General features: G+C 41.8%; 1 protein-coding gene across 1 annotated transcript in view; it reads right to left on the bottom strand.

Annotated features, from left to right (window-relative positions):
• LOC126470837 (uncharacterized) overlaps window positions 1-23,442 on the bottom strand; it is a 65,383-nt gene extending 41,941 nt beyond the window's left edge. Inside the window, exons 1-12 of the mRNA XM_050098853.1 lie at window positions 23,385-23,442; window positions 22,981-23,080; window positions 21,919-22,237; window positions 18,989-19,177; window positions 13,204-13,420; window positions 12,919-13,057; window positions 3,566-3,677; window positions 3,268-3,517; window positions 2,886-2,989; window positions 2,675-2,795; window positions 2,397-2,471; window positions 1,399-1,592 (exon numbers count right to left, since the gene is read on the bottom strand). Of these exons, the coding sequence (XP_049954810.1) occupies window positions 1,399-1,592; window positions 2,397-2,471; window positions 2,675-2,795; window positions 2,886-2,989; window positions 3,268-3,517; window positions 3,566-3,677; window positions 12,919-13,057; window positions 13,204-13,420; window positions 18,989-19,177; window positions 21,919-22,237; window positions 22,981-23,080; window positions 23,385-23,442 (1,878 nt within the window). The remainder of the gene's footprint in view (window positions 1-1,398; window positions 1,593-2,396; window positions 2,472-2,674; window positions 2,796-2,885; window positions 2,990-3,267; window positions 3,518-3,565; window positions 3,678-12,918; window positions 13,058-13,203; window positions 13,421-18,988; window positions 19,178-21,918; window positions 22,238-22,980; window positions 23,081-23,384) is intronic.
• Window positions 23,443-25,476: the final 2,034 nt, after the last annotated feature.

Here is a 25,476-nt window from a genome sequence, read left to right as displayed (position 1 = left end):
AAGGGGAAACTTTATTGACACATTCCTGGGGTCAGATACATCACATGATCACACTGACAGAACCACAGGCACATAGACACACGCAACAGAGCATGCACAATGTCGGCACTAGTACAGTGTATATCCACCTTTTGCAGCAATGTAGGCTGCTATTCTCCCATGGAGACGATCGTAGAGATGCTGGATGTAGTCCTGTGGAACGGCTTGCCATGCCATTTCCACCTGGCGCCTCAGTTGGACCAGCGTTCGTGCTGGACGTGCAGACCGCGTGAGACGACGCTTCATCCAGTCCCAAACATGCTCAATGGGGGACAGATCCGGAGATCTTGCTGGCCAGGGTAGTTGACTTACACCTTCTAGAGCACGTTGGGTGGCACGGGATACATGCAGACGTGCATTGTCCTGTTGGAACAGCAAGTTCCCTTGCCGGTCCAGGAATGGTAGAACGATGGGTTCGATGACGGTTTGGATGTACCGTGCACTATTCAGTGTCCCCTCGACGATCACCAGTGGTGTACGGCCAGTGTAGGAGATCGCTCCCCACACCATGATGCCGGGTGTTGGCCCTGTGTGCCTCGGTCGTATGCAGTCCTGATTGTGGCGCTCACCTGCACGGCGCCAAACACGCATACGACCATCATTGGCACCAAGGCAGAAGCGACTCTCATCGCTGAAAACGACACGTCTCCATTCGTCCCTCCATTCACGCCTGCCGCGACACCACTGGAGGCGGGCTGCACTATGTTGGAGCGTGAGCGGAAGACGGCCTAACGGTGTGTGGGACCGTAGCCCAGCTTCATGGAGACGGTTGCGAATGGTCCTCGCCGATACACCAGGAGCAACAGTGTCCCTAATTTGCTGGGAAGTGGCGGTGCGGTCCCCTACGGCACTGCGTAGGATCCTACGGTCTTGGCGTGCATCCGTGCGTCGCTGCGGTCCGGTCCCAGGTCGACGGGCACGTGCACCTTCCGCCGACCACTGGCGACAACATCGATGTACTGTGGAGACCTCACGCCCCACGTGTTGAGCAATTCGGCGGTACGTCCACCCGGCCTCCCGCATGCCCACTATACGCCCTCGCTCAAAGTCCGTCAACTGCACATACGGTTCACGTCCACGCTGTCGCGGCATGCTACCAGTGTTAAAGACTGCGATGGAGCTCCGTATGCCACGGCAAACTGGCTGACACTGACGGCGGCGGTGCACAAATGCTGTGCAGCTAGCGCCATTCGACGGCCAACACCGCGGTTCCTGGTGTGTCCGCTGTGCCGTGCGTGTGATCATTGCTTGTACAGCCCTCTCTCAGTGTCCGGAGCAAGTATGGTGGGTCTGACACACCGGTGTCAATGTGTTCTTTTTTCCATTTCCAGGAGTGTACATGCACATGGGTTTATATACTGAGGAACTCGAAGCCAACCTTTCAGTCTCAGAAGCGTAGGGAGGATACATAGGCCGAGCAGGTGGATATGAGCTGCTGGGAGAGTACTGCTGATTGAATTCCTGCCCCATATTCGTTGGTTGTCCACGACTATGGGGATACAGATCCGGATACTGAGAGTACCCGGACTGGCCTTGATAGCCTTGCTGAATTCCTGCAAAAATTCATATTAACTAGAGTACCATTCCAAAACTGTACTATATTTGTAGTAAATTGTAATCAGTGTAATTTGGATATTCTATATATTGCAAATTAAAAGAATTACTGAGATGAGCAACTTACTGAATATCAATTACATATAATGCAACAATTACTTTACTTCACACAGACTGGGTATACAGACTTAAAGACAAATTAGTGAAGAAAAACAAATACAAAATGCATGGATTTAAAACATCATTACTCAATACAACAACAACAGCTCAACATATTAAAAAATTTTCAAAAAAGTGCAAAGAAATAAATCTATGGGAAGAAACAGTACAAAAAGAGGTAAACCAGCAAGCAAGCAACAACACTGGACAGAATCACACAGAAACCATTCTACAGTTAGCCACCCATTCCCTCCCATGTTTTAGGAAACAACACAATTTCCTTTATGAATTTTTGCCACTCAAGCTAACATATATAAGCAAATTAACAAGGAAATTAGTTTTCTTAGAAGATTAAAGTGTCAGTTCATGCTGACGTGTGAAATGGAAAAAAAAGTAATAAACAGAAAGCAAAAGGAAAACTCACACTGAAGCATGTGACCAAGAACATCTAGGGAGGGTTACCTTGGGGACGAGAGGGGCCTCCAGAAGAGCAGTAAGGATTGGGTCTCTGCCCAGTCGCCACGTCGTCAAAAGGGTTGGAAACACTAATGTTATCCCCCGCACCTTGCGTCGGCACCCCCACACCTAGCACAATAAGCAACTGCTGTCACAAATTCCACCAACAGGTTGCAGTCAAAATCAACTTATGAGTTTTATGGATAAAAGCAGAGAAGGAAGATCAAACTTAAAAGTATGTTTTCTCATGGCCTCCATAGCTACTAACAAAGCAAATTATAAACACAAAAATGCAAAGCAATCTCTTACATTATACTATATTTTACAAATTAAGCTCAAAATGAGGCACAGATGTAATAGAAAATAAAGTATCAATAAATGCCTACCCATGAGGAGCACTTTACTTTCAGATTATGATAACCCTATCTTTCTCCCCCTTCAATGGCACCAAAGAGTGGTCACACACCTAAAATAACAAATATAAAAGCAACAATTCCTGCCAGAACTTGCTGGTCTACCTCAGCAGGGGAGAAATATTTACCCAGCAATCTGAAGCAGATATCTACATGTGACATAGTATTTTGATACTGAGTTTATAAAAAATGAAGATTGTGCATTACGAATTTATCAGAATTTCAGATTTTTGCCTCTGGAAATTGTACAAAAGCAGTGCAAACTGGACTCCTCAGAAGATATGGGAAATAGTCTCTTAACTGTAATATCAAAATATTTTCTCCACTTGAACCAGCTGCAGGAAATGAATCCTGTGAATTTGATGAGCCTGTAATTGAAAGAATCCTTTATCACACACAAATGCTTCAACAAGTGAAGTACAATAGTCGAAATCTGAATCAGTAATTGCTCCAAGTATTCACAAACTACAGAAGTGTCAAATTGCTTTTTATAACAATCTGCTTAATATTCTCTCAAAAAGATTTCATATTACAGTAAAGTATTACCTTTTCTCAGCAAGGAACAGAAAAAAAACTGTGTGTAAATTATAGGAACATACATTCAGTCAGTATGTGAAAATGTCGAAGGTGTTATACAGGGAAGTACATTTTTCAGAAATTTCACACCAAATCATTAGCACAGCAAAATAACTAACAATGTTTTGTCTTGGAATCATCACTGATTCATGCACATGCACATAGAGACCTGTCAACAAGTCAAAGAGAACAATTAAATTAACCATCAACATGAACTTGCTGAAAAAAGGGGAGGTGTTGAGGAGCAGATGGGGAAAGGATTCAGCTGTGGCCTTGTTTAAGGAGCTTAGGGAAAGAAGACAATGGTAACTCAAACAGCGCTAAATCAAGAAGTTTGGATTGTAGACTTGAATATCAGCAGCCCCAACATAAAGTGGGTCCAATGTATGAATCTTATCACTCAGTGCTAACAAAGATTCACGATGATCAGCATTAGTATATATACAAAGAGAGGGGAAAGGGGCTACATCGCGGGTACTGCTGCATATTTAGCAGTCACAGTGGACACAAAATTCTACAAGACATTCAGACCAGGACCTGCATATTAAGATGTTCATCAAATACTGGGACTGTCTGCACGTGCTGAGCTATTGAATAAAAATCAGTTTGTTATGTGGCAGGAATTGCTCCACTATACAAAAGCTGTTCTTTTCCATTCTGTTTGGAATTATAATTCTGGAGGGAACTTTATAACATATTTGGAGCAATGCTGTACAAGGGCTTACTGAAAAGTACGCCTGCAATGATTTTTTAAATAAAATTAATGTTGTTACCATTCTACACTTTTATTCTTTGTGTCTACATATTTGCAACCCTCTGCCACTAGAGGGCTCCGAATTGTAGTGTACAGCATGGCAGTATGTAATGTAACTGTGTGCCACTAGAGGGCTCCGGATTGTAGTGTACAGCATGGCAGTATGTAATGTAACTATGTCGGTGTGTGAGAAACTGAATGCTGTAATCGATTTTTGAATTTGAAGAGTTCGTCCAACCTCTTCTTTAGCATGACAATGCCAAATCACACACGAGCACAGTGAAATCTGCTGTAATCCGATGCTTAGGGAAATCACTGTCGGTCGATCGTCCTCCACACTGTTCTGACTTGGTCCCATCTAACTTTAATCTTTTTCCAAAACTAGAAGAACACCACCAAGGCCTTCAATTTCATGCTGATGAATCATTGCAAGTAGAGGAATAATATCTCTATTATTAACTGTTATTCCATTCTAAAACAATGTGTGGAAAAAACCAACAACTATACCTTTCCGTGCAAGCTCTGATTTCCCTTACTTTATTATGATGATCATTTCTCCCTATGTAGGTCAGTGTCAACAAAACATTTTCACATTCAGAGGAGAAAGTTGGTGATTGAAATTTCGTGAGAAGTTACTGTGACTGTGAAAAACACCTTTGTTTTAATGATGTCCACCCCAATCCTGTATCATGTCCATGACTCTCTCCCATATTTCTCGATACTACAAAATTTGCTGCCCTTCTTTGAACTTTCTCAATGTGCTCCATTAATCGAACCATGTAACGATCCGACGCCGTGCAGCAGTACTTCAGAAGAGGATGGACAAATGCAGTGCAGGCAGTCTCTTTACTAGATCTGCTGCATCTTCTAAGTTTTCTGCCAATAAAACACAGCCTTTGGTTTGTCTTCCCCACAACATTTCCTATGTATTTTCTTTCAATTTAAGTTGTTCGTTATTGTAATTCTTAGGTATTTAGTTCAATTATGGCCTTTAGAGCTAACTGACTTATAGTGTAACCGAAGTTTCATGGATTCCTTTTAACACTTATATGGATGACCTCTCACTTTTTTCTTGTCAAGTGCTGCATACTTAAAAATGATTTAATTACATAATTGATAATGGCACTGGCAGATGATGAAAATGATGTCATGAAGAGAATGTGGCACATCTTTATGTTACATTAGCATACTGGGGAAAAAATTAGTCACCCCCCAAAACAGTACAATGCTAATACTGCACAACATTTATAGCTTTCACAATCACTCCAGTTTTGCAAGGAAGAGAACCTGTAAGTTTCTTCAGGTGTGACATACCTAACTGAAGCCACTCAGTTATGGTTAAATCCTGTATAGCTACCAAAATGTGGGGAGGCTGACTGTCATTTCACCCATTATTCCAAACCTTCCCACACAGTTTCTATGGGATTACCATCAGATGATTTAGTACACCAACTGAAATGCAGTAAGGCCCCAAGTCTTCATCAAACCAAGCACATATGCGTGAAACCCAGTGAACACAACTGTTATTGTGTTGAAAGAGGGGAGTGTCCACAGCATTCTCATCATGGCTATGAGGAAAGGGTGACATTTAGTCACTCACAGTGTTGAAATCAACATCCCAGCTCATGTTCACAGTAACCCGAATGGGGGATTCCAAGTAATGGTACGAAAAAATACCACCAAAACATCACAGAACTACCTCTTGCCTCCACACACTGCCTCATCAGGGTGTCACTGCTCCCAATGCCTTGCACTGTATAAAAGAGGTCAAATCGCAACTCAACAGACCACACTACTCACCTCCATCCCGCTGATGTCCAGTTTGTGTGTGTTGTCTGCCCCATTAGCTGAATGGTCAGTGCATTGGATTGCCACACACAGGGGCCTGGGTTCGATTCCTGACTGGGGCAGAAGATTTTCTCCCCTCAGCGACTGGGTGTTGTGCTGTCATCATCATTTCATCCCCATTCTCAACACGAAGGTCGCCCAATGTTGCGTCACACTCAATAAGACCTGCACTTGGCGGCAGAACTTCCCAACTGGGAACTCCTGGCCACTGACACCATACGATCATTTCCATTTTTTGTGTGTGTTTGGTCCACTGAAGAAGTGCAGATTTATGTACCGCTCTGAGCAATGGCCTCTCATGAGTTACACAATTCCAAACGTTCTTTGCACACACTTCCCTTCATATAGTTTTCTTTGAAACTGATTGAGATGGACCACCACTCACCCACGGCACCAAGCCATGTTAAATTTGAAACCTATCATCATTGAAAAGGCACAACACTCACCTCTGGACCCTGTATGTTAAGAGCTTTTTATGACCACTGTTCTTACACTGTGTTACATCACTGTGAGTGATAAACCTGTCAATGAACCACTCTGCCAATGATTAAAACCAACTTTCCGTATGCTATCATTGAACGTTATGAATACTGACCTACTCTCAACTCTGCTAAATTACTGCACAATCAATCTCTCAATTTTCTTTAAAATCTTTATAGATTTACTATCACATCAGAAGTAACTAAAATAACAGAATAATGAAGGGAAGCATATGGTTTATCTTGTCATTACACAAGAGTTTGCAGAATGTGTTATTTGTAGAGAAAGAATGAGACAACCAATGCCTACATAAGTCAAATGCATCAACTGATACTAACTTCCAAAATGTATCATCAATCGTTTACTGGTACACACATCAAAAAAAGTTTTGCATCACCCCGGTTTCCAGAACTCCTGAAGACAGATGGTGAATGGGGATATTGTATCATAGACACAGTCCCTTTGACTGTTCAGAGATGCCACTAAACACGCCCAAAGATGTAAACAACCATGCATGGACACCACCTATTAGATGGAGGGTGTCCGGCAGCTGATCAATTCCAGTCATCCAATCAGGACGGAGGTACACAGCTCAAGTTTTCTGTAGTTCAACCATGCCTAGACAGCCAATACCGTGATTCGATCACATCTGCATTGTTACTTTATGCCAGGAAGGGCTCTCAACAAGAGAAGTGTCCAGGAGTCAAAGAGTGAACCAAAGCGATGTTGTTCGAACATGGAGGAGATACAGAGAGACAGGAACTGTTGATGACACGCCACACACAGGCCGCACAAGGGCTACTACTGCAGTGGATGACCGCTGCCTATGGAATATGGCTCAGAGGAACCATGACAGTAAGTCCACCATGATGCACAAAGCTTTTCGTGCAGCCACAAGACGTCATGTTATGACTCAAACAGTGTGCAACTTCACTCCTGACGTCCATGGCGAGGCCCATCTTTGCAACCACAACACCATGCAGTGCGGTACAGATGGGCCCAACAACATGCCGAATGGACCTCTCAGGATTGGTATCACGTTCTCTTCACCCATGAGTGTCACATATGCCTTCAATCAGACAATCATCGGCGACATGTTTGGAGGCAACCGGTCAGGCTGAACGCCTTAGACACACTGTCCAGCGAGTGCTGCAATGTGGAGGTTCCGTGACGTTTTGGGATTGCATTATGTGGGGCCAACGTACGTCGCTGGTGGTCATGGAAGGGGCCGTAATGACTGTACAATACGTGAATGCCATCCTCCCACCAATATTGCAACCATATCGGCAGCATATTGGCGAGGCATTCGTCTTCATGGACGACAATTCACGCCCCCTTGTCATCTTGTGAATGACTTCCTTCAGAATAACAACATCACTCGACAACAGTTGCCAGAATTTTCTCCAGACATGAACCCTATCGAACATACCTGGGACAGATTGAAAAGGGCTGTTTCTGGACAACGTGACCCACCAACCGCTCTGAGGGATCTACGCTGAATCGCCATTGAGGACTGGGACAATCTGGACCAACAGTGCCTTGCTGAACTTGTGGACAATATGCCATGATGAATACAGGTATGCATCATTGCAAGAGGATGTGCTACTGCATATTAGAGGTACCGGTGTATACAGCAATCTGGACCACCACCTCTGAAGGTTGCACTGTATGTTGGTACAACACGCAATGTGTGGTTTTCATGAGCAATAAAAAAAGGTGGAAATGATGTTTATGTTGATATCTATTCCAATTTTCTATACAGGTTCCAGAACCGAGGTGATGCAAAACTTTTTTTGATGTGTGTATTTTGAGATTGGGGCAAAAAATAAAATATCCATTTCACTTTAAACACAAGAATAACGAAATTATGTTTGTGAGACAAAATTTCTGTTTATTATAATCCCCCCCACCACCACCACACACACACACACAACCTCTTTCTCAGCTCTCATACGACAATGACTGTGTAGATGTGTTAAACATAAAACTACATTCTCTGTGTCATTTAGTAGAGCACATGGAATGATAATTTAGTCTGTGTACACTATTTAGCTTGTCGATATGTCTCAAAGAGTCACTTCAAAAGTAAACTGTGTGCACTTTATCATCTTAGGGCAAGGCAGGATGTCTAAGTGGGAAGATGCCCACCTGCTAACATACATCACAGTAATGTCATTTGTACATCTGTCACGAGACAGGAGAGAGAGAGATATGCCTTGTAGTTGTCATTGACAGTTAACAGTTCTAGCTAATGTGTCTAACATATACATTATGGCTAATATACAGGGTGAGTCACTAACTATTGCCACCTAAAATAACTCCAAAAGTATGATAGAAGCCGAAAAGTTTGTGGGACAAAAGTTGCATGGGAAAAACAGGGACCATAATATGACGTTGGTTTTTTGTTGCTATGTGGGGTCACTTCAGAGATATGAAGGTCAACTTTGTTTTTTCAAATGGAATGCCATAGTTTGGTACTTATTTTCTGACAGTGGCTATCAAGATGAATCCAATGATGTGTAATAGTAAGGTCTTTGAAGGTCAACGAAGGTCACAAAGGTGGCATGAACGTCCATTTACAGAAGATGTTGTAAGTGATGACCATTGGTATCAATGCAGTGCTGCAATATTCTTATCATGGATTTAGTGGTATTCCTTAACACTTTGGCACTTATCGAAGCACATGCTCTGACAATTCTCTCTCGCATATCTTCAGTGTAGTTGGAATGTCTTTATAAACTATGTCTTTTACGAATCCCCACAAGAAAAAATCCAGAGGCGTCAAGTTTGGCGAACGAGGCTACCACGACACATTTCCTCCGTGTCCAATCCAATGATTTGGGAATTCTCTCTGCAACTCATTTCTAGCCGTCAGCGAAAAATGTGTCGGACACCCATAGTGTCGATACCACATTCTGTTCTTTGTTCCTGAAGGTATTTCTTCCAACAACAGACTTAATGTTCCTTGCACGAATGTGGTGTACTTTCTACCATTAAGATTTCCTTTGATGAAATATGTGCCTGTAATTCTGGCCTCTAGAATCCCACACCACACATTCAGCGACCACAGTTTTTGGTGTGCAACTTGCTGCAGCCAACATGGGTTTTCAGTTGCCCAATAATGCATGTTATACAAATTAACATTTCCACGGTTCGTGAATGAGGCCTTGTCATTAAATAAAATCAAATTCAAAAATGTGTCATCACTCTGAATCTGAAATTGAGCCCATTGGCAGAATTCAATGTCACCCATACAATCCGTACCAGTTAATTGTTGGTGGAGACTGATATGGTAAGGATGATATTTACGCAGAACACGAACAACACTACTCTGGCTCATGCCAGATTCCCTTGTGATTTGATGTGAACTAACACAAGGATCTCGAGCCACAGTGGCAAGAGTACCAATTTCCATTTCCTTGTTAGTAACTTTGCTTTGCCGGATATGTTTCCCATGCGTTAAAGACCCAGTTGTTCTCAATTTATTATACACACATTTAAGTGTATGACATGTAGGGTGGGTACATGGAGGATATCTTTCGGTGTATAAGTATCTAGCTCTCACTGAATTTCGTTGGCATTCTCTGTAAATGAGAAGCATATCGATTTGTTCTTCGAAGGAATACATCATTAACATTCGCTTGATTTGACATTACTAGTCTTACAGTTTCTGTTAGTGTTTTATTGTGAAACCGTCGAATGGTGTTTACATGTCAATGGTACATTAGATGGATACGCATATTCGGTGAATATTTATTATTTGCACGATATACAAGAGAGAATTGTCAGAGCTTGTGTTTCAATCAGTGCCAAAGTGATAAGGAATACCACCAAATCCATGATGATAAGATTGCAGCACTGCACTGATACAAATGGTCATCACTTCAAACACATTCTGTAAACCGATGTTCATGCCACCTTTTTGACCTTTGTTGAACTTCAAAGGCCATAGTGTTACACATCATTGGATTCGTCTCGATAGCCACTATCAGAAAATAAGTACCAATCTATAGTGTCCCATTTAAAGAAACAAAGTTGACCTTCATATCTCTGAAGCACCCCACCTAGAAACAAAAAACTAATGCCATATCATGGCCCCCGTTGTCCCATGCAACATTTGTCCCACAAACTTTTCAGCTACTCTCATTCTTCCAGAGTTATTCCAGGTGGCAATAGTTAGTGACTCACTCTGTATATCCAAGGAGAAAGCAAGAGAGCTGCTTAATGACTTTCCAAAGGCAACTGAGAGAACTGTGTCAAACCAGATGCCACATGACTGTCTCTGTATAGTCAGTTTCATCTCTAGACATATGTTATTGACAACAGTAGACCTTAAATCAACACTATACATTGACAGGTTTGGTAAGGGATCATCTAGAATGAAACTTCTACCAAAAGCATTCGGATCTCTTTGCCAGTAGATGCAGAATTTGTCTGACACCTGACAATTGTCATCACAGAAGATTGTAGAGACTACCAGGTACCAACACACATCTCGGGCATGACAACCGATAGGTTCAGCGCGGAGGTGGCTCAGTCACGCTGTGGACTGGTACCATGTATAAATGTCAGGCACCTCTCACTGCTACTGAGGGTAATTTGAACATTGCGCAGTACTGAGGAAGGAATCTCCTACCTCATCAGAGAGAGGCTAATCTGAGCTGTAATGTGGCTACCACCTTACGGACAGCTTGTCAAGGAGGATCAAAGTATGTTATAATACACGTAGTGGAGCAACTGCATACTGAATGTTATCCAGAAACAGATTTTAATTCACACTCGCTAAAATGTGCATTTACAAAGCTAAAATGTATGTTTATAAACAGATTGCCTTTATTTTGTTGTTATTTTATTTCACAATATTTACCATTTTTATTTTCATAATGTTAATTCTTTTACTCCCTGTTCCCCTCGAATCTACGAGTGAACACGATCACAGATATGTGGGTGATGTGAAACTTTTTTTTTTTCTTTTTGAGCAATTTAGATGAACATGTGTGCTACATTTGATGTTCACTCAGAGGAAATTAAATTATTCCGTGAAGGATCAATTTAAAAATCCTTACACTGAATATGCACAAGTCCAGTTACAGTGATGTGACCACCACCTATGTTCGATGTCAACATACAGTAACCACTCACAGACAGCAGATGGCAGCAGAGGGTATATAAGGTGTGTCAGGGGGCACATGGGAAACAGTGCAGTCATTGTCCTAATTTGAAAATGGAGCAATTTATCTGACTCCCAAAAGAGCATGTTTATTGGTTTTCAGGCCAATGGCGGAAGCATTCTGAAATGGCTAAGTTTGTAAATTGTTCACACGTCACCGTGGTTAAAGTATACCATGCATAGCAAAATGGCGCTATTCAAAACCGGCACCAAGGAACTGTGGTTCAACACAGGCCATAGATGACAGAGGTGAACAATGGTTGTAGAAAGTGTAGGATTGAATAGATCTGCAACTGCTGAGCAACTGACTGCTCTGATGAACCAAGGGATTACCAACAGTGTCTCAACAACCTTTTAGTATACATTGCTGTGCATGCGGCTTCACAGTAGGCTGTATTTTGCACACCAATGCTACTACTGGAAGTCTACTGAATGGTGTCAGGTGGCCTTTTCTGATGAATCATGTTTTACGCTTCATCATGCAGATGGTAGTTGGCACGGATGGCGTGAAACGTCTAAAAGTGAAGGGCCCAGGCCAGAGGAGGGAGCGTTATTGTCTGGGGTACATTTTTGTGGCATTCCCTTGATGATCTTGTCATTCTGGATGGTACAATGGATCACCACAACTATGCAAATACCCTTGGGAACCATGTCCACCCCAATACACAGTTTGTTTTTTTTCCTCAGCACAGTCATCTACCAGCATGACAATGCAACATGTCATACAACTCTGAGTGTAGCTGCATGCTTTGAAGAGTGCCAGGATGCATTTACCACACTACCCTGGCCACCAAATTCACCAGTTAAATCCAATCAAGAATCCGTGGGACTATCTCAATCGGCCTGTCTGCGTAATGCGTCCACAGCCTAGGAACCCAGTGCAGCTGGCCATGGCACTGGAGTTGGCATGGCTCTTCATCCCTGTTGGTTCCTTTCAGAACCTCACTGACTCTCTCTCTGCCCACCCACACTGCAAAAGGTGGTTGTTCATACTTCCCACAGGTGGTTGCATTGATGTGACTGGATCATACATTACCTCACGGAATTTAACTCCAGTAATATTAAACCCGCTAATGGCTTCTCACTGACTAGTATCTTCAATTTTGTTATATGATTTGATGCGTATATTGTACAATGTGTACCATCAGTAAGTACTGACAGTACACAGCCTCAACAACATATAAATGTGTATTTTTAACTGTGCTTTTTAGCAATGCACAAGAGTTAAAATTTATTCCCTTGTATAATACTTATTTCATGCATCAACACATACCAATACTATTATCAACAACTAATAAAAATCTTTTTTACTTCACACCACCAGCACCAAAAGCGTGAATGATGCTACTGTCACTTGTTGCCGTTATCTTACAATGGAAAAATGTCCATTGCCCACTTCACTGTGATAATATATTCTATTACAGATTCACTTCCAAATATGCCATTTTGGCCCTTTTTCAACAACTCACTTTAACACAATATATGTTATGAACAGGATATGAGTACATAAGTTATAAGATTCTGCAAGCTTTTCTGAAAGAGAGAAGAGTAGAACTTGCAATTCCTCTGCCCACTCTTTTGCATCAGATGGCATGTGATCACAATATTCTACATAATTTAAGGGCCAAAAGCAATGTAGAGCCCATGTCAGTAATCACTTCAGAGCAGCTTTGTAGAGACACAAATCAAATCAATTAAGTACATAAAATTAAAATTTTCTGTAAGGATTTCAACAGTACAGTGTTATGGACTACCTGGAGATGGAACTGATGATGTCTTGGTCATCTTCTTCTTCGAAGTAGATTCCACTTGATTTATAATTGGTTGTGGGTCTATACCTCCACGGTCAAAGTGACATTCGAAGGCCAAAAGGTTTTTCGTGTAATGCTTCCGAAGTGTATATGCAGCACTTGAAGATGCTCCGATGCCTAAAAGCCCTGCAATGTCTTTCCAGGTTTTGTTTTTTGTGACCTGTGAATTTAAGTTTGTAATCAAACACAAATGAGAAAACTGTGTTTGCTGAAACACAAATAGCTGTTATAAAATATACATACTATGAATTAAATTCACCTGTCATGTTTTTCTGTCTGAATGTGAAGGATAATCTCAGGAAATAGTGTACAGATACTGATACAGCTTTCACTAATAGATAGGTCGATTGATGAGGAAGGTTTGTGTAGATAATTCATTACCCGTGTGCCAGACAAGTTGTCTGACCATAGATACTTAGTGTTACCCATGCAAACCAGGGGTAGGTTGCTAGTGAAGAATCATTGTAAGTAATAAGCTTTCTTATGCTACAGGTTAACAATTAAAAATTTCCCTTTAAGGTAACTGTTATTTAAATATTTTTTATGCTACTGACAGATCTGAACTCAAAGATATTAACAAATAATAGAAAACACTAGCAACTATCTATTTATGACATCAAATTTTATAGCTAATCTTAACTACATTACTGTTTAATGTGCATTCATTTTTAATAAATTTCAAAGTTCAGCTTTAACATTTACTACATACACAATAATCTGAAACTGAAGGTAATTCACCACCTTCAGTGGTTTAGGTGAGAGCCTTATTCCTTTGTAATCTGTATTTCCAAAGTAATGGAAGTAATTTCCAAAGTAATTCATAAAATTCAGGAGGTGGTCAACATTAACTTTCACTTATTATTGGAACACACATGAAATAGAAATATGTTGTGCACTGGTCGAATTTCACACAGTAAAAAACTAACTGCTACTGTTTATGGAAAACAGCTTGCACACAGACAACCCCCCCCCCCCCCCCCCCACACACACACACACACAAATGACCACAAAATCCTACTATCTCAATATCCGAGACAAAAAAAAAAGGAGCAAATACTGCTCAGCAATTAAGAAGCAACTGAAGAAGGGCTTAAAACGACAAACAGCCACTCCTCTTTATCTTCATTCTGAACTGTATTAATTCTTTACTAATGGTTATCCAGCACAGTATGTGAAGCTGAAGATTAACGAAATGTAACCAGTCTTCAAATTACTTACTCTGTTTAATGAACTACAAAAACACAGAGAAAATGTAAAGCATTGTTTTGTTTTGTTTTGTTTTGTTACGAGTTCATAAATTTCAATATCTGCGATGAACAAGATGGGGAATATTTTGGTGCAGAACAAGTCAGATACGTCAAAACTCATTTTTTATCTTATTGCTAACCACTACAAACAAAACAGGATTTCTTTATTGCAGACATTAGACTGCAAATTATCATAAAACTGGTTACAATAAAAGTACAGGAAATGGATGTTTCAGATTAAGAGGAAAGAGAACAATTCATTACATAGTAAAGCTACATGGCTCCTTGTGATATCTTACCTCATTCCCACACTCGTACTGAAGAAGGGTGTAACTGATCAAGCACACGCATAACCTAACACATCCAAACTTAGATTTACACCCTGCAAGCCACCTCTCATGGTATACGGAAAAATCTTTTGAGGATCAGTCAACAAGCAGTGCCTCTTTTTTTTTCTTCAGTAATGCTTATTAATTTAAAAATTTGAATTTGGCACTATTCTACAAAGCTTCTTCTCTAATCTACTGCAGTGGTAACTTCCTGCATCAACAGATGCCAGTACTGCAGTTGCTTGCAACGTGGTCAAAGTCTATGTTCGTATTAAACAGCGTTCTGTGATAGAAGCCTGAAATGTAGAAGTAAAAATGCCCATTGGCATTCATGAAAGACAGAAAAATGTGTAAAGTGATGGAACAGTGGATACCAGCACTGTTTGTCGGCGTAACAACGCTGAAGACAGATCATTGGCTCATGAAAAGCAGAGCAGCAGGTGACTCCACCCAACATGAAGTGAGTCGATGACATTATTCATGGTGATCACCAGGTGACTGTGGATGATTTGTGTTACATTACCTCCCACAGTAATGGCATTGTGATGATGATGATTTTTTCTGCAAATGTTATACTCAAAGCTTTGTGCGACTTGAGTATCAAGAATATTAACACTCTGTCGGGCGTAATTGGCCCGACAGGCACAACTGAAATGTTTTTGTTCCCTCTCTCCCAAATAAGTCAGCGTGGGATTTGCCTGCCATTAGTACCTTCCTATCTTCAGGCAGTGTTTACAACACCCTCCACAAATTTTTGCGTGACCTTTGTAGAGAGCAGATGTGACGTTAGTGGCCTCTCATGCTCATTGCACTTTAATACATCTTTGCTTTTGGAGGTGTGTATTTTTGGTTCTTTTTAAGAGTTGTTATTTTGCTCACTTAATGGATGAGTAATGTGAATTTTGTGAATATCTTGTAAAAATATACAGTTCAGTAAGCTTGGCCTTTCAGGCACATTCCGACTGAGTACATAATTATCCTCAAGTTCTCTCTTTTAGACTCTAGATTCTTCAAAGATACAGCTCAGAATTATTACAAATTGTCTAACCCCTGTCATCTCGAAGAAATACAGGATTTGCTGATGTACAATGATGAGGAAGACTCCATACTGTCTGAGGATCTTGGTGATGAAAGTGACATTGATTCACAAGATGAGATGGAAGAATGTGAAGGTGATTCTTTAAAGCAGCTAGATGGTGAGGATACTGCTCAAGATGAAGAAAGAAGAGACAACAAAACAAGGAACTTTTATTTGGGAAGAGATAAGAAGACCATGTGGGCCAAAAAGGCACCTGAGGAAAGACATCGTAACGGGATCTTACATCATCACCACTCACCTCCCTGGAGTCATAGGAAATGCTTAGAATGCTACAAGTGCAGTTGAGTGTTGGAATAATTTATTAGCCGATGATATCCTTGCCACCAATATCACATATGCAAATCAATACACTGACACTATCAAGGATCATTTCACTAGTGAGAGAGACATCAGATACACAGATGTAATTGACCTAATAGCATTTATTGGTTCGTTGTACCCAGCAGGTGCATACGGAGGGAATGGTCAAAGTCTGGAGGAACTTTGGGAGACTGAAGGTGACAGACTGAAAAATTAAGTCTTGTGATGAATATCAAAGAGTTTAACAGTCTGATATGTTGGCTTCATTTTGACACCTGAATTACCAGAGCCCAACAGAAGGAACTTGAGCAGCTAGCTCCTATTCATGAAGTTTTCGAAGAGTTCATGAAAAATTGTCAGAAGAGCTATTGTCCTGAGGATAGCATCACAACAGATGAAATGCTTCCTGGTTTACATGGTTTATGTCGTTTTTTGGCAGTATATACCCTCAAAACCTAACAAATATGGAATAAAACATTTTGGTCTTCTTGATGCTAAAATGATATACACAGTGAACATGGAGATCTAAATTGGACTACAGTCTGGAAGTGGTTTCTGTGTCAGCAACAAACCTACTGGAGTTGTCAAGAGAATGGTTAAGCCCATATTTGGATCTAGCCAAAATATCACTGCTGATAACTGGTATTCAGATTCTCATCTTTTGACTATTTGAAGACAAAAAAGCTGTCGTATGTTGGAACTGTCTGAAAAAATGAAAGACAACTGCCACCAGATTTTCTTAACATAAAAGGGAACACACAATACAGCAGTATGTTTGGCTTTAATGATGGGAAGGTTTTCGTTTCCTACACACTGCGCCATAACAAAAAATTAGATTCTTGTACATTTGCTTCACAATGATGATGTCACTGGTCCTGAATCTGGAGAAATGGAAAAAAAAACAGAGATAGTCACTTTCTAGAATTCAACAGACGGTGGCATTGATAGTGCATATCAAATGTGTGTTACTTATTAAATGAGCAGAAACACAAAGCGCTGGCCAGTGATCGTTTTTTATTCACAATGTTGAATGTAGGTGGTCTCAACTCCCAGGTTATGTACCTTGAAAGTCAATTGGAGAAATTGCAGAGAAGAGTGTACCTAAAATCTCTGGCACATCAACTTGTGCTTGGAGAGCTACACAAAGGAAGTATGAAAAAGATTAGAATCCCCTCCAGCTTGCGAAGCTCACTCAAAAGATTTATTCACAAAAAAGACACAGAAATCACCTCCTCTCCCACATCCCAATATACGTAGACGCATCACCTGCACTACAGAAATGGGTCGCAGAAGGATGTCAAACTATGAATGTAAAAACTGTCACAAATATAGTCTGCCAACTTTGCTTATCAGTGCACCGATGTATTTCCTCTGGTAATTGTGAGAGAAGTTGAAAGGCACCAGAATCAAAACAGTGACTTAAAATGGTAGTTTTTTTCATAAATTTATTGTTTGATAAAATTTATGTGCTGAAAACTGTTACTGTTCACTGGTGGATTCAAAAGTTCGGTCATTTATATTCTGTTTCTTCTGTGTTTAATAAAATGTTTTTTCAGCGTCCATTTTCATATGTTGTGTTACTACACTTTCCCATGAAAGCCACCTACCACATTTAGGTTACTAAAGTTGAAAATATGAAATAATAGCTGATTTCAAAATCTCTGCCTGTTACGCTCATTGTGCCTGAACACAGGAGTCTCAGAACTGCACCTGACGAATGGTTAACCAAGCAGAATAAAAGGCCAAGAAAAACAATTTCCTGCCAACTCTTGCAGCCCTTCTGTTTGGAGGGAGAGGAGTTTTGGGAAAATTTGTGATTGGAGACCACACATGGGTTATTTTTCTGAAGCATACTCAAAGAGGTAGTCAATGGAATGGCATCAAAGGAACTCACTGAAGAAGAAAAAGTTCAAAACTTCGTGCCTAGCGGCTAACATTATAGCTACAGTATTCTGGAATGCAGGGGGCAAGATTATTGTTGATTTTTTGGAGCAGAGATGCACAATTAATTCTGTCAACCATGTCAGACCCCTCAAATAGCTTAAAGCACATCTACAGTGAGTTTGCACAACATAAGCTATGGTGGATGCTGTTGTTCTGAACGACAATGCAAGACCACACATCAGTCATTACATCACTAAAGAGATTGTGAAAACTGGGTAGGAAGTTTTGCCTCATCCCTCATATAGCCCTGGCCTGGCATCATTAAGCTTCCACCTGTTCGGGCCACTAACAGCAGCTCTTCATGGGATTCACTTTGAAGATGAGGAGGCCATGAAAACATCAGTGTGTCAACGGTTTCAGAAGCAGGACTGTGCATTTTACCAATCCAGATTACGTGCCCTTGTTAAAAAGATGGACCAAACCCATGGAAATGGACAGATTATATTCAAAAGTCGTAGATTACTTGTCAATGTGTGCTTTCCAATCTATGTAGTTGCATTTGAAATCTTTGACACACACACACACACACACAAACAAACACACACACACACACACACACACACACACACACACAAGAAGCATTTCTTTTTGACTGACCCTCTTTTAAGCAACAGTTATTTCTCTTTCCTTATCAAACGCACAGAAAAAAACTTAACACTTGCACAATGGCTCTATTATTTATTGAAACACATTAAATTCCAATCACAAAATATTCTTAAAAAATATGTTAGTAGGAAAATCTATTTACAGTACATCTAGTTAGTATGTCTATGGAACTACCATGGAACTAAACACTGCACCTTGCATACCTCCATGAAGCCCCCTCTTTCCTTGACGTAAGCATACAACCGATAGAGATCGAGAGGATTCTTGGAGATGGTGGGACATGCTGAGATAGGTGTTCCACGCTCCTCCATGAACTGCAGCAGTTTGTCAAGCCACATGCGTCGCTCGTGGTTCTCATCCATCTCATACAGTTTGCACAGGCTGTCTGGTTTCTGTGTCACATAACATACTTATTAGTGGGTTCAACCAATACACATTAAAACTCAAAATTTACAAGTACATCAAAATAGTTACAGTATTCTAACACCAATAACCTTAGTTACAATTTGTTGACTGTCAAGTTCAAGTGTAGTTCATACTGCATCTACCCCACTTCCCTATGGGAATACTAAAAACTGCTTTGACATATCTATCTTACAATGTTACATCAAACTGACTGTGATTAAAACTCGACAATTTCAGTTATGTGGTTACGAGCTACTTTGTCTGTCGTAACACATGACATATAAATTCTCCCACTTTGTAAACGAAGATGGTGTCTAGAACTGATAGGTGCAAAAAACACACAGGAAAAACAGAAACACTATTTCGAAGTACAAAGTGATATTTGTTTCTCTTTTGATGTATGTTCTTTTTATTCGGTATCAATAAGTCATTGCAAAGCCTAATCTAATGTTCGCATTCAAAGTAAATGTAAATCGCGCTCTGGAGACGTATGTGCTAAGTAAGTGCATTAATAATCGAAAAGTTCTACCGCAGATAATAATAAAATTTGAAAAATGTTGAGAAAGCAGAGAGTGTTGCACTCTCGATTCAAAAAAGAACGCCCAGCGATCGACAGGTAAAAATTAGTAGAACTTCGTGCGTCCGTTAGAAGATGGATACGCGAAGCATACAAAAATTTCCACCGTCGTACCATAGCGAAAGATCTTGCCAAGAACCCCGGAAACTGCTGATCATATGTAAAATCACTAAACGGATGGAAGGCTTCTATGCTGTCACTCGTCGACCAGTCTGGGTTGGCAATAAAAGACAGTAAACGGAAAGGTGAAGTTTTTTATTTCGCGTTTAAGAAATCATTCACGCTGGACGATGGTACAAATATACCGTCGTTCGACTGTCGCACAGACTCCCGCATGGAGCGCATAGAAATAGACATCCTTGGCGTAGGGAATAACTGAAAGAGTTGCAAACGAGTAAGTTGCCAGGTCCAGATAGAATCCCAATTCGGTTTCGGGGAGAGTGCTCTGCGGCACTGGTCCCTTACTTAGCTTGCATTTTCCGCGAATCTCTCGCACAGCGCAAAGTTCCGAGCGACTGGAAAAAAGCGCAGTTGACTCCTATATACAAGAAAAGCAAAAGTACGGACCCACATAATTACAGACCACTATCCTCAACATCGATTTGCTGCAGAATTCTTTAACATATCCTCAGTTCGTTGCACGGATTGCCCTTTTTTCACGTGCTGAGCATAGATGAAGGGCAACAGGCAGATTCCATATTCCTCGATTTCCGGTAAGCGTTTGAGCCGGTGCCCCACTGCAGACTGCTAATGAAGGTACAATCACACGGAATAGGTTTCCAGTTGTGTGACTGGCTAGAAGACTTCTTAAGAAATAGAACCCAGTGAGTTGTCTTCGGCTGTGAATGTTCATCAGAAACAAGAGTATCGTCAGGGGTGCCTAAGGGAAGTGTGATAGGACCGCTCTTATTCTATAAATGATCTGACGGTCAGGGTGAGTAGCCATTTAAGGCTGTTTGCTGATGAAGCTGTGATGTACGGAATGGTGTCTCGTTGAGTGACTATAGGAGGAAACAGGATGATTTACACAGAATTTTTAGTTGGTGTGATGAATGGCAACTAGCTTTAAATGAAGAAAAATGTAAGTTAATGTGGATGAGCAGGAAAAATAATCCTGTGACTTCCGAATACAGAATTAGTAGTGCTGCTCGCCACTCCATATGAATTAAATATCGAGGTGTAACGTTGCAAAGCGACATGAAATGGAACGAGAACGTCAGATTGGGAGTAGGGAGGACGAGAGGTCGACTTCGTTTCATCGCAGAATTTTTCACCTGTAGAGGAGACTGTGTGTGGAGCACTAGTTCAACCCATTTTTAAGTACTGCTAGAGTGTTTGGGATCCACACCAGGTCGTATTAATGGAAGACACTGAAGCAATTCAGAGCCTTGCTGCTAGATTCGTTACCAGTAGGTTCGATCAGCAAGCAAGTAGCACAGAGATGCTTCGTGAACTCAAATGGGAATCCTTTGAGGGAAGATGACGTTCATTTCGCGACGTATGCCATACTGAGGAAATTTAAAGAATCAGCTTCTGAGGCTGACTGCTGAACGATTTCATAGTCGCCAACGTACATTTCGCCTAAGGACCAGAAAGTAGGACTAGTAAGGAGGCTTACAGACAGTCGTTTCTCCCTCGATCTGCTTGCTACTGGAACGGGAAAGGAGGTGACTATCAGTGGTATGTTGTATGTTTTACCTTTCGACATGCACCATACGGTGGCTTGTGGGGTATGTATCTAGATATAGATGAAGATATCATACGTATTAAGCCTTAGTGATTTTGTCCGTCGTTAAAATGGTTTGTAGATGAACCTTGCGATAGCATTTCGCTGGTGGCAGTTTATCCCAATTGGAACATGGTCACCTTGACGTCCACCATATGTCACAGAAGTTCAGTGGAGCAAAAAATCTAGACTCAGAATTGCGTAGCAACCTTTAGTTACATTATACAGCTATTCGACTCACTCATGAACTCATTCTGCCCCCACCTAAAACATAATATTGCTGAAACCAGTTACTTCGTCACCGTCTCCTACCCCCTGCAAACTATAGTGAAGGGCGTTTAATTGTTTCCTACCAACGAGGTGAAGATTTGCCACTGACACATGCGCCCCTGTCCCCAATAAAATGTACGCCCCTAGTCGCTTACCACTCCCACAACGCCACTTTCCGCCTCCACATACGTTCTGCAGCATTGATATTGAATGGGGTTCCCGTTTGCTTTTAACGCTTGAACATTTCGCCCCCGTCCATTTCGCCCCTTGCTTGTACAGTTCTTCCCGTGGTGCCCAACCACACGACAGTTCTCACGTTGTGACTGACGGCACTGCCTCTGGACGTGCCCTGAGCGCCCACACCTGTAAGATCGCACGTCAGCAGACAAAATGACTCGCGTATTGCATACCCCTGTCGCTATATCTATCTCCTGATCCGTAGCTAACCTAACGGCAGCGTTAATGTCTTTCGGGCTACATCACAGAACGCTTTTATACACATCGGACGGCAGACCTCTGAGGAAAGCGTCTGGACCTTTATGCTCCTCGTCCTGGAAGATAATCTTATTTGCTTCATCTCTTCCCATTAATTCGTAAGTATGCCAATTGACTTTTATTATCCCATCGCTGAAACTTTCGACTGAATCATTGTGCTTCCCCGACGTTCCACTCAACTGTTTCCGTAAAAACCTCGCGCTATTCTGTTTTCTACAGCGTTTATTGATCCACTGTTCAAACCGCTCAGAAGACAGTACTTCTTCAACTCCCAGTTATACCTATCAAACGCTTTTGCGTCCTCTGCCAGCCGCAACTAAGCCATTTGTAATAGCTAATCATCTGTGTAAACGCCAATCTTTGCTACTGCCTCCAAACCGCCCAAGAAGGACAAAAGATGGTTCAAATGGCTCTGAGCACTATGGGACTTAACATCTCAGGTCATCAGTCCCCTAGAACTTAGAACTACTTAAACCTAACTAACCTAAGGACATCACACACATCCATGCGCGAGGCAGGATTCGAACCTGCGACCGTAGCAGTCGCGCTGTTCCAGACTGTAGCGACTAGAACCGCTCGGCCACTCCGGCCGGCCCAAGACGGACAACACATCGTCAGTTGGTTTGCCAGAAAAGGGAGAAATCAAATTAGCGGCGGCTGAATCCACCGATGTAGTAGATAAACTGGACGATAGCCCATCTTCTTTCACATCAACCATTTGCCTATGCGTCTCTGCCAAGTCCATTGTTAACTGCTTTACCTGATTTATTAACGTACGAATCACCTCCCGCCCGGAAATACCATGCGTCCTGGACTCTGTCACTGACCCCAATACACAATTAAGTATAATAAAACAGCAACACACCGAGTGACATGGTGCAGTGCTTAACACACTGGACTCGCATTCGGGAGAACAACGGCTCAAATCTGTTTCCGACCATCCTGATTTAGGTTTTCCGTGATTTCTATAAATCGCTTCAAGCAAATGCCGGGATAGCTCCTTTGGAAGGGTACGGCCAACTTCCTTTCCATCCTTTCCTAACCCGATGGGACGATGACCTCGCTGTTTGGTCCCCTTCCCCAAATCAGCCAAAACAGCAACAACATCAGGACAATATCCTCTCACAATCATCGATTAAGGTAAGATAAAGTTCCGCCTTCTGGCCCAATCGTGCCCGACCCATCGCCGTGTCATCCTCTGCCAATGGTGTCACTGGATGCGAGATGGAGGGGCATGTGCTAATCCCTCCGCTCTCCCGGTCGTTGTCGGATTTCCTGATCTTGGAATAGCTGCTAATCGGTCGCGTAGATCCTCAATTGACCCACGTGAGGCTGAGTGCACCCCGTAACCTCCCTGCAAGGAAAAAATCCTGGCAGTGCCAGGAGTCGAACACGGGTCCTCCAGCTGGCAGTCAGCCGCGTTGACCACTCAACTACGGAGGTGGACTCTCGCAAATCTACAATACTATCTTACATCTTACACATAATCATGAGACTTCAATTCCCTACACTGCCTAGCACCATCGTCATAACGTCGGCACCTAAAATGCTCTATTGATACAGTAGTGACTCAGTACATGGTACACACACTGTGCCCTAATAGTTTGCACTACAAGCACCTTATTGGTCATAAAGAGTGCTCCCTGTAATTGCCACGAAATTTTGACAAATCAGCCGTTCTTCCGACCTCATAAACACTACTCTAAAGTTCCGATAACACTCCCGCTTAGAAATCCTCTGCACGCTAAAGTAGAAGAACTAAACAAAACAGTTAGTCCACTGTAATTATTCCTGCTAACTGCTGCAGCCGGTATGAGATGCTGGGCCGGGCTGCCGATAGCCGTATCGGAGTTGCTTCAGACACGCAAATGTAGAGGCCCGAGGTTGATGACATCTACAGTAGCAGGGTTGAGACGAGGTGGTGGGTTGAGCCAGGCTGTTGACCGGTGGTCGACCAAGAAAACAGCATTAACACTCACTCATTTTATTAGAAAAGTTACAACACTCCTAGCGTTGCTCCGTAACAGTTACACCCGCTTGTCGTGTGACGACAGTTGCCGGCAGTTACTGATACTGTGGCCGATCAGCAGCCGGCTTAACGTCAACAGCAGAGCAGGACTGACTCTGGTAACCTGCGGCAGCTCGTACACCGTCTCTGCAGGTCAGGGCAGTAGCCCAGACAATGAAGACCAAACAAGGTGAAGTAGACGCAATTTTTTACGGTGGTAGGAGTTTCACGACAACGTACTAAAACTCCACATTAATGGCGTGTAAGGGTGGGGGTGGGGGGGCATTTAAAGGTCACTTTATTAAGTTTTTCTCGAATAATTCATAAACCGCAGCTTCTAGCGAAAATTATTCCCAGTACAAATTGAAACTACATTAAATTTCGTACAAAAACGGTATTATATGTTTTTTCTTTAGAGCTAACATTTTCGGCGTTGCAGGGGATGGAAAAGCTGAAGATTATTAAAAATACTGTTTTCATGGTAAAAAATTACTGTTTACTGTTAAATAAGGTGGGGTAAGAACAAAAATATTAAATTTGTGTCCAACGTTTAAGTGCAGTAGCGATGCAATAAGGGATAAATTGTGTTCTATGGGTGTAAGAGAGTGGGGAGGCATAGGTAGAGGACAGAAGTGCAAGGGAAGTAGGCTGCCGAATTGTAGTCATGCACTTCTCTCCTTCATATGTCTGCAAAACGAAGAGCGAGTGGTGACTTCCCACCACTCTATGTAACTCGCCACCTCCCAAGAAGCAACTATAGGGTGTTTCACAACGTTATACTACAATTGCCCTCCACAGGATGGTGTGTTTATTTTCCACAAAAGTGTGTTGCACTACATGGGATACAGTTATGAGTTACTGTGCCACTAATACTAACGCAGAAACGCTTACGCTTTGCCAGTGATTAGTATGGCGGGCTGCAGAGGGTCTAAATAAGTTTGTGAAACACCCAGTAGTTGCTTCTTGTGATGTAGCGAGTGGAAATCACCTGTTCTGTCTTCAGGAGGGAATGGCATGACCACAGTCTGGCGAACTATCTTCCCTCGCACTTCTATCTTCACCCTCTCCACCCTGTTACACACTCGAGTATAATTTATGCCTCAGTAGGCTCTAAGATACTTATACGTGGTACAGACATTTAACATTTCATCTTAATCTACTTCATCTAACAACAGGCATTAATTTGATACCATCAGAACACTACTTTTAA

Source organism: Schistocerca serialis, chromosome 3 (genome assembly GCF_023864345.2).
Source record: "Schistocerca serialis cubense isolate TAMUIC-IGC-003099 chromosome 3, iqSchSeri2.2, whole genome shotgun sequence".
NCBI classification, from domain to species: domain Eukaryota; kingdom Metazoa; phylum Arthropoda; class Insecta; order Orthoptera; family Acrididae; genus Schistocerca; species Schistocerca serialis.
The sequence above is the reverse complement of the archived record's forward strand: the minus strand, read 5'-3'. Positions and strand labels throughout refer to the sequence as shown.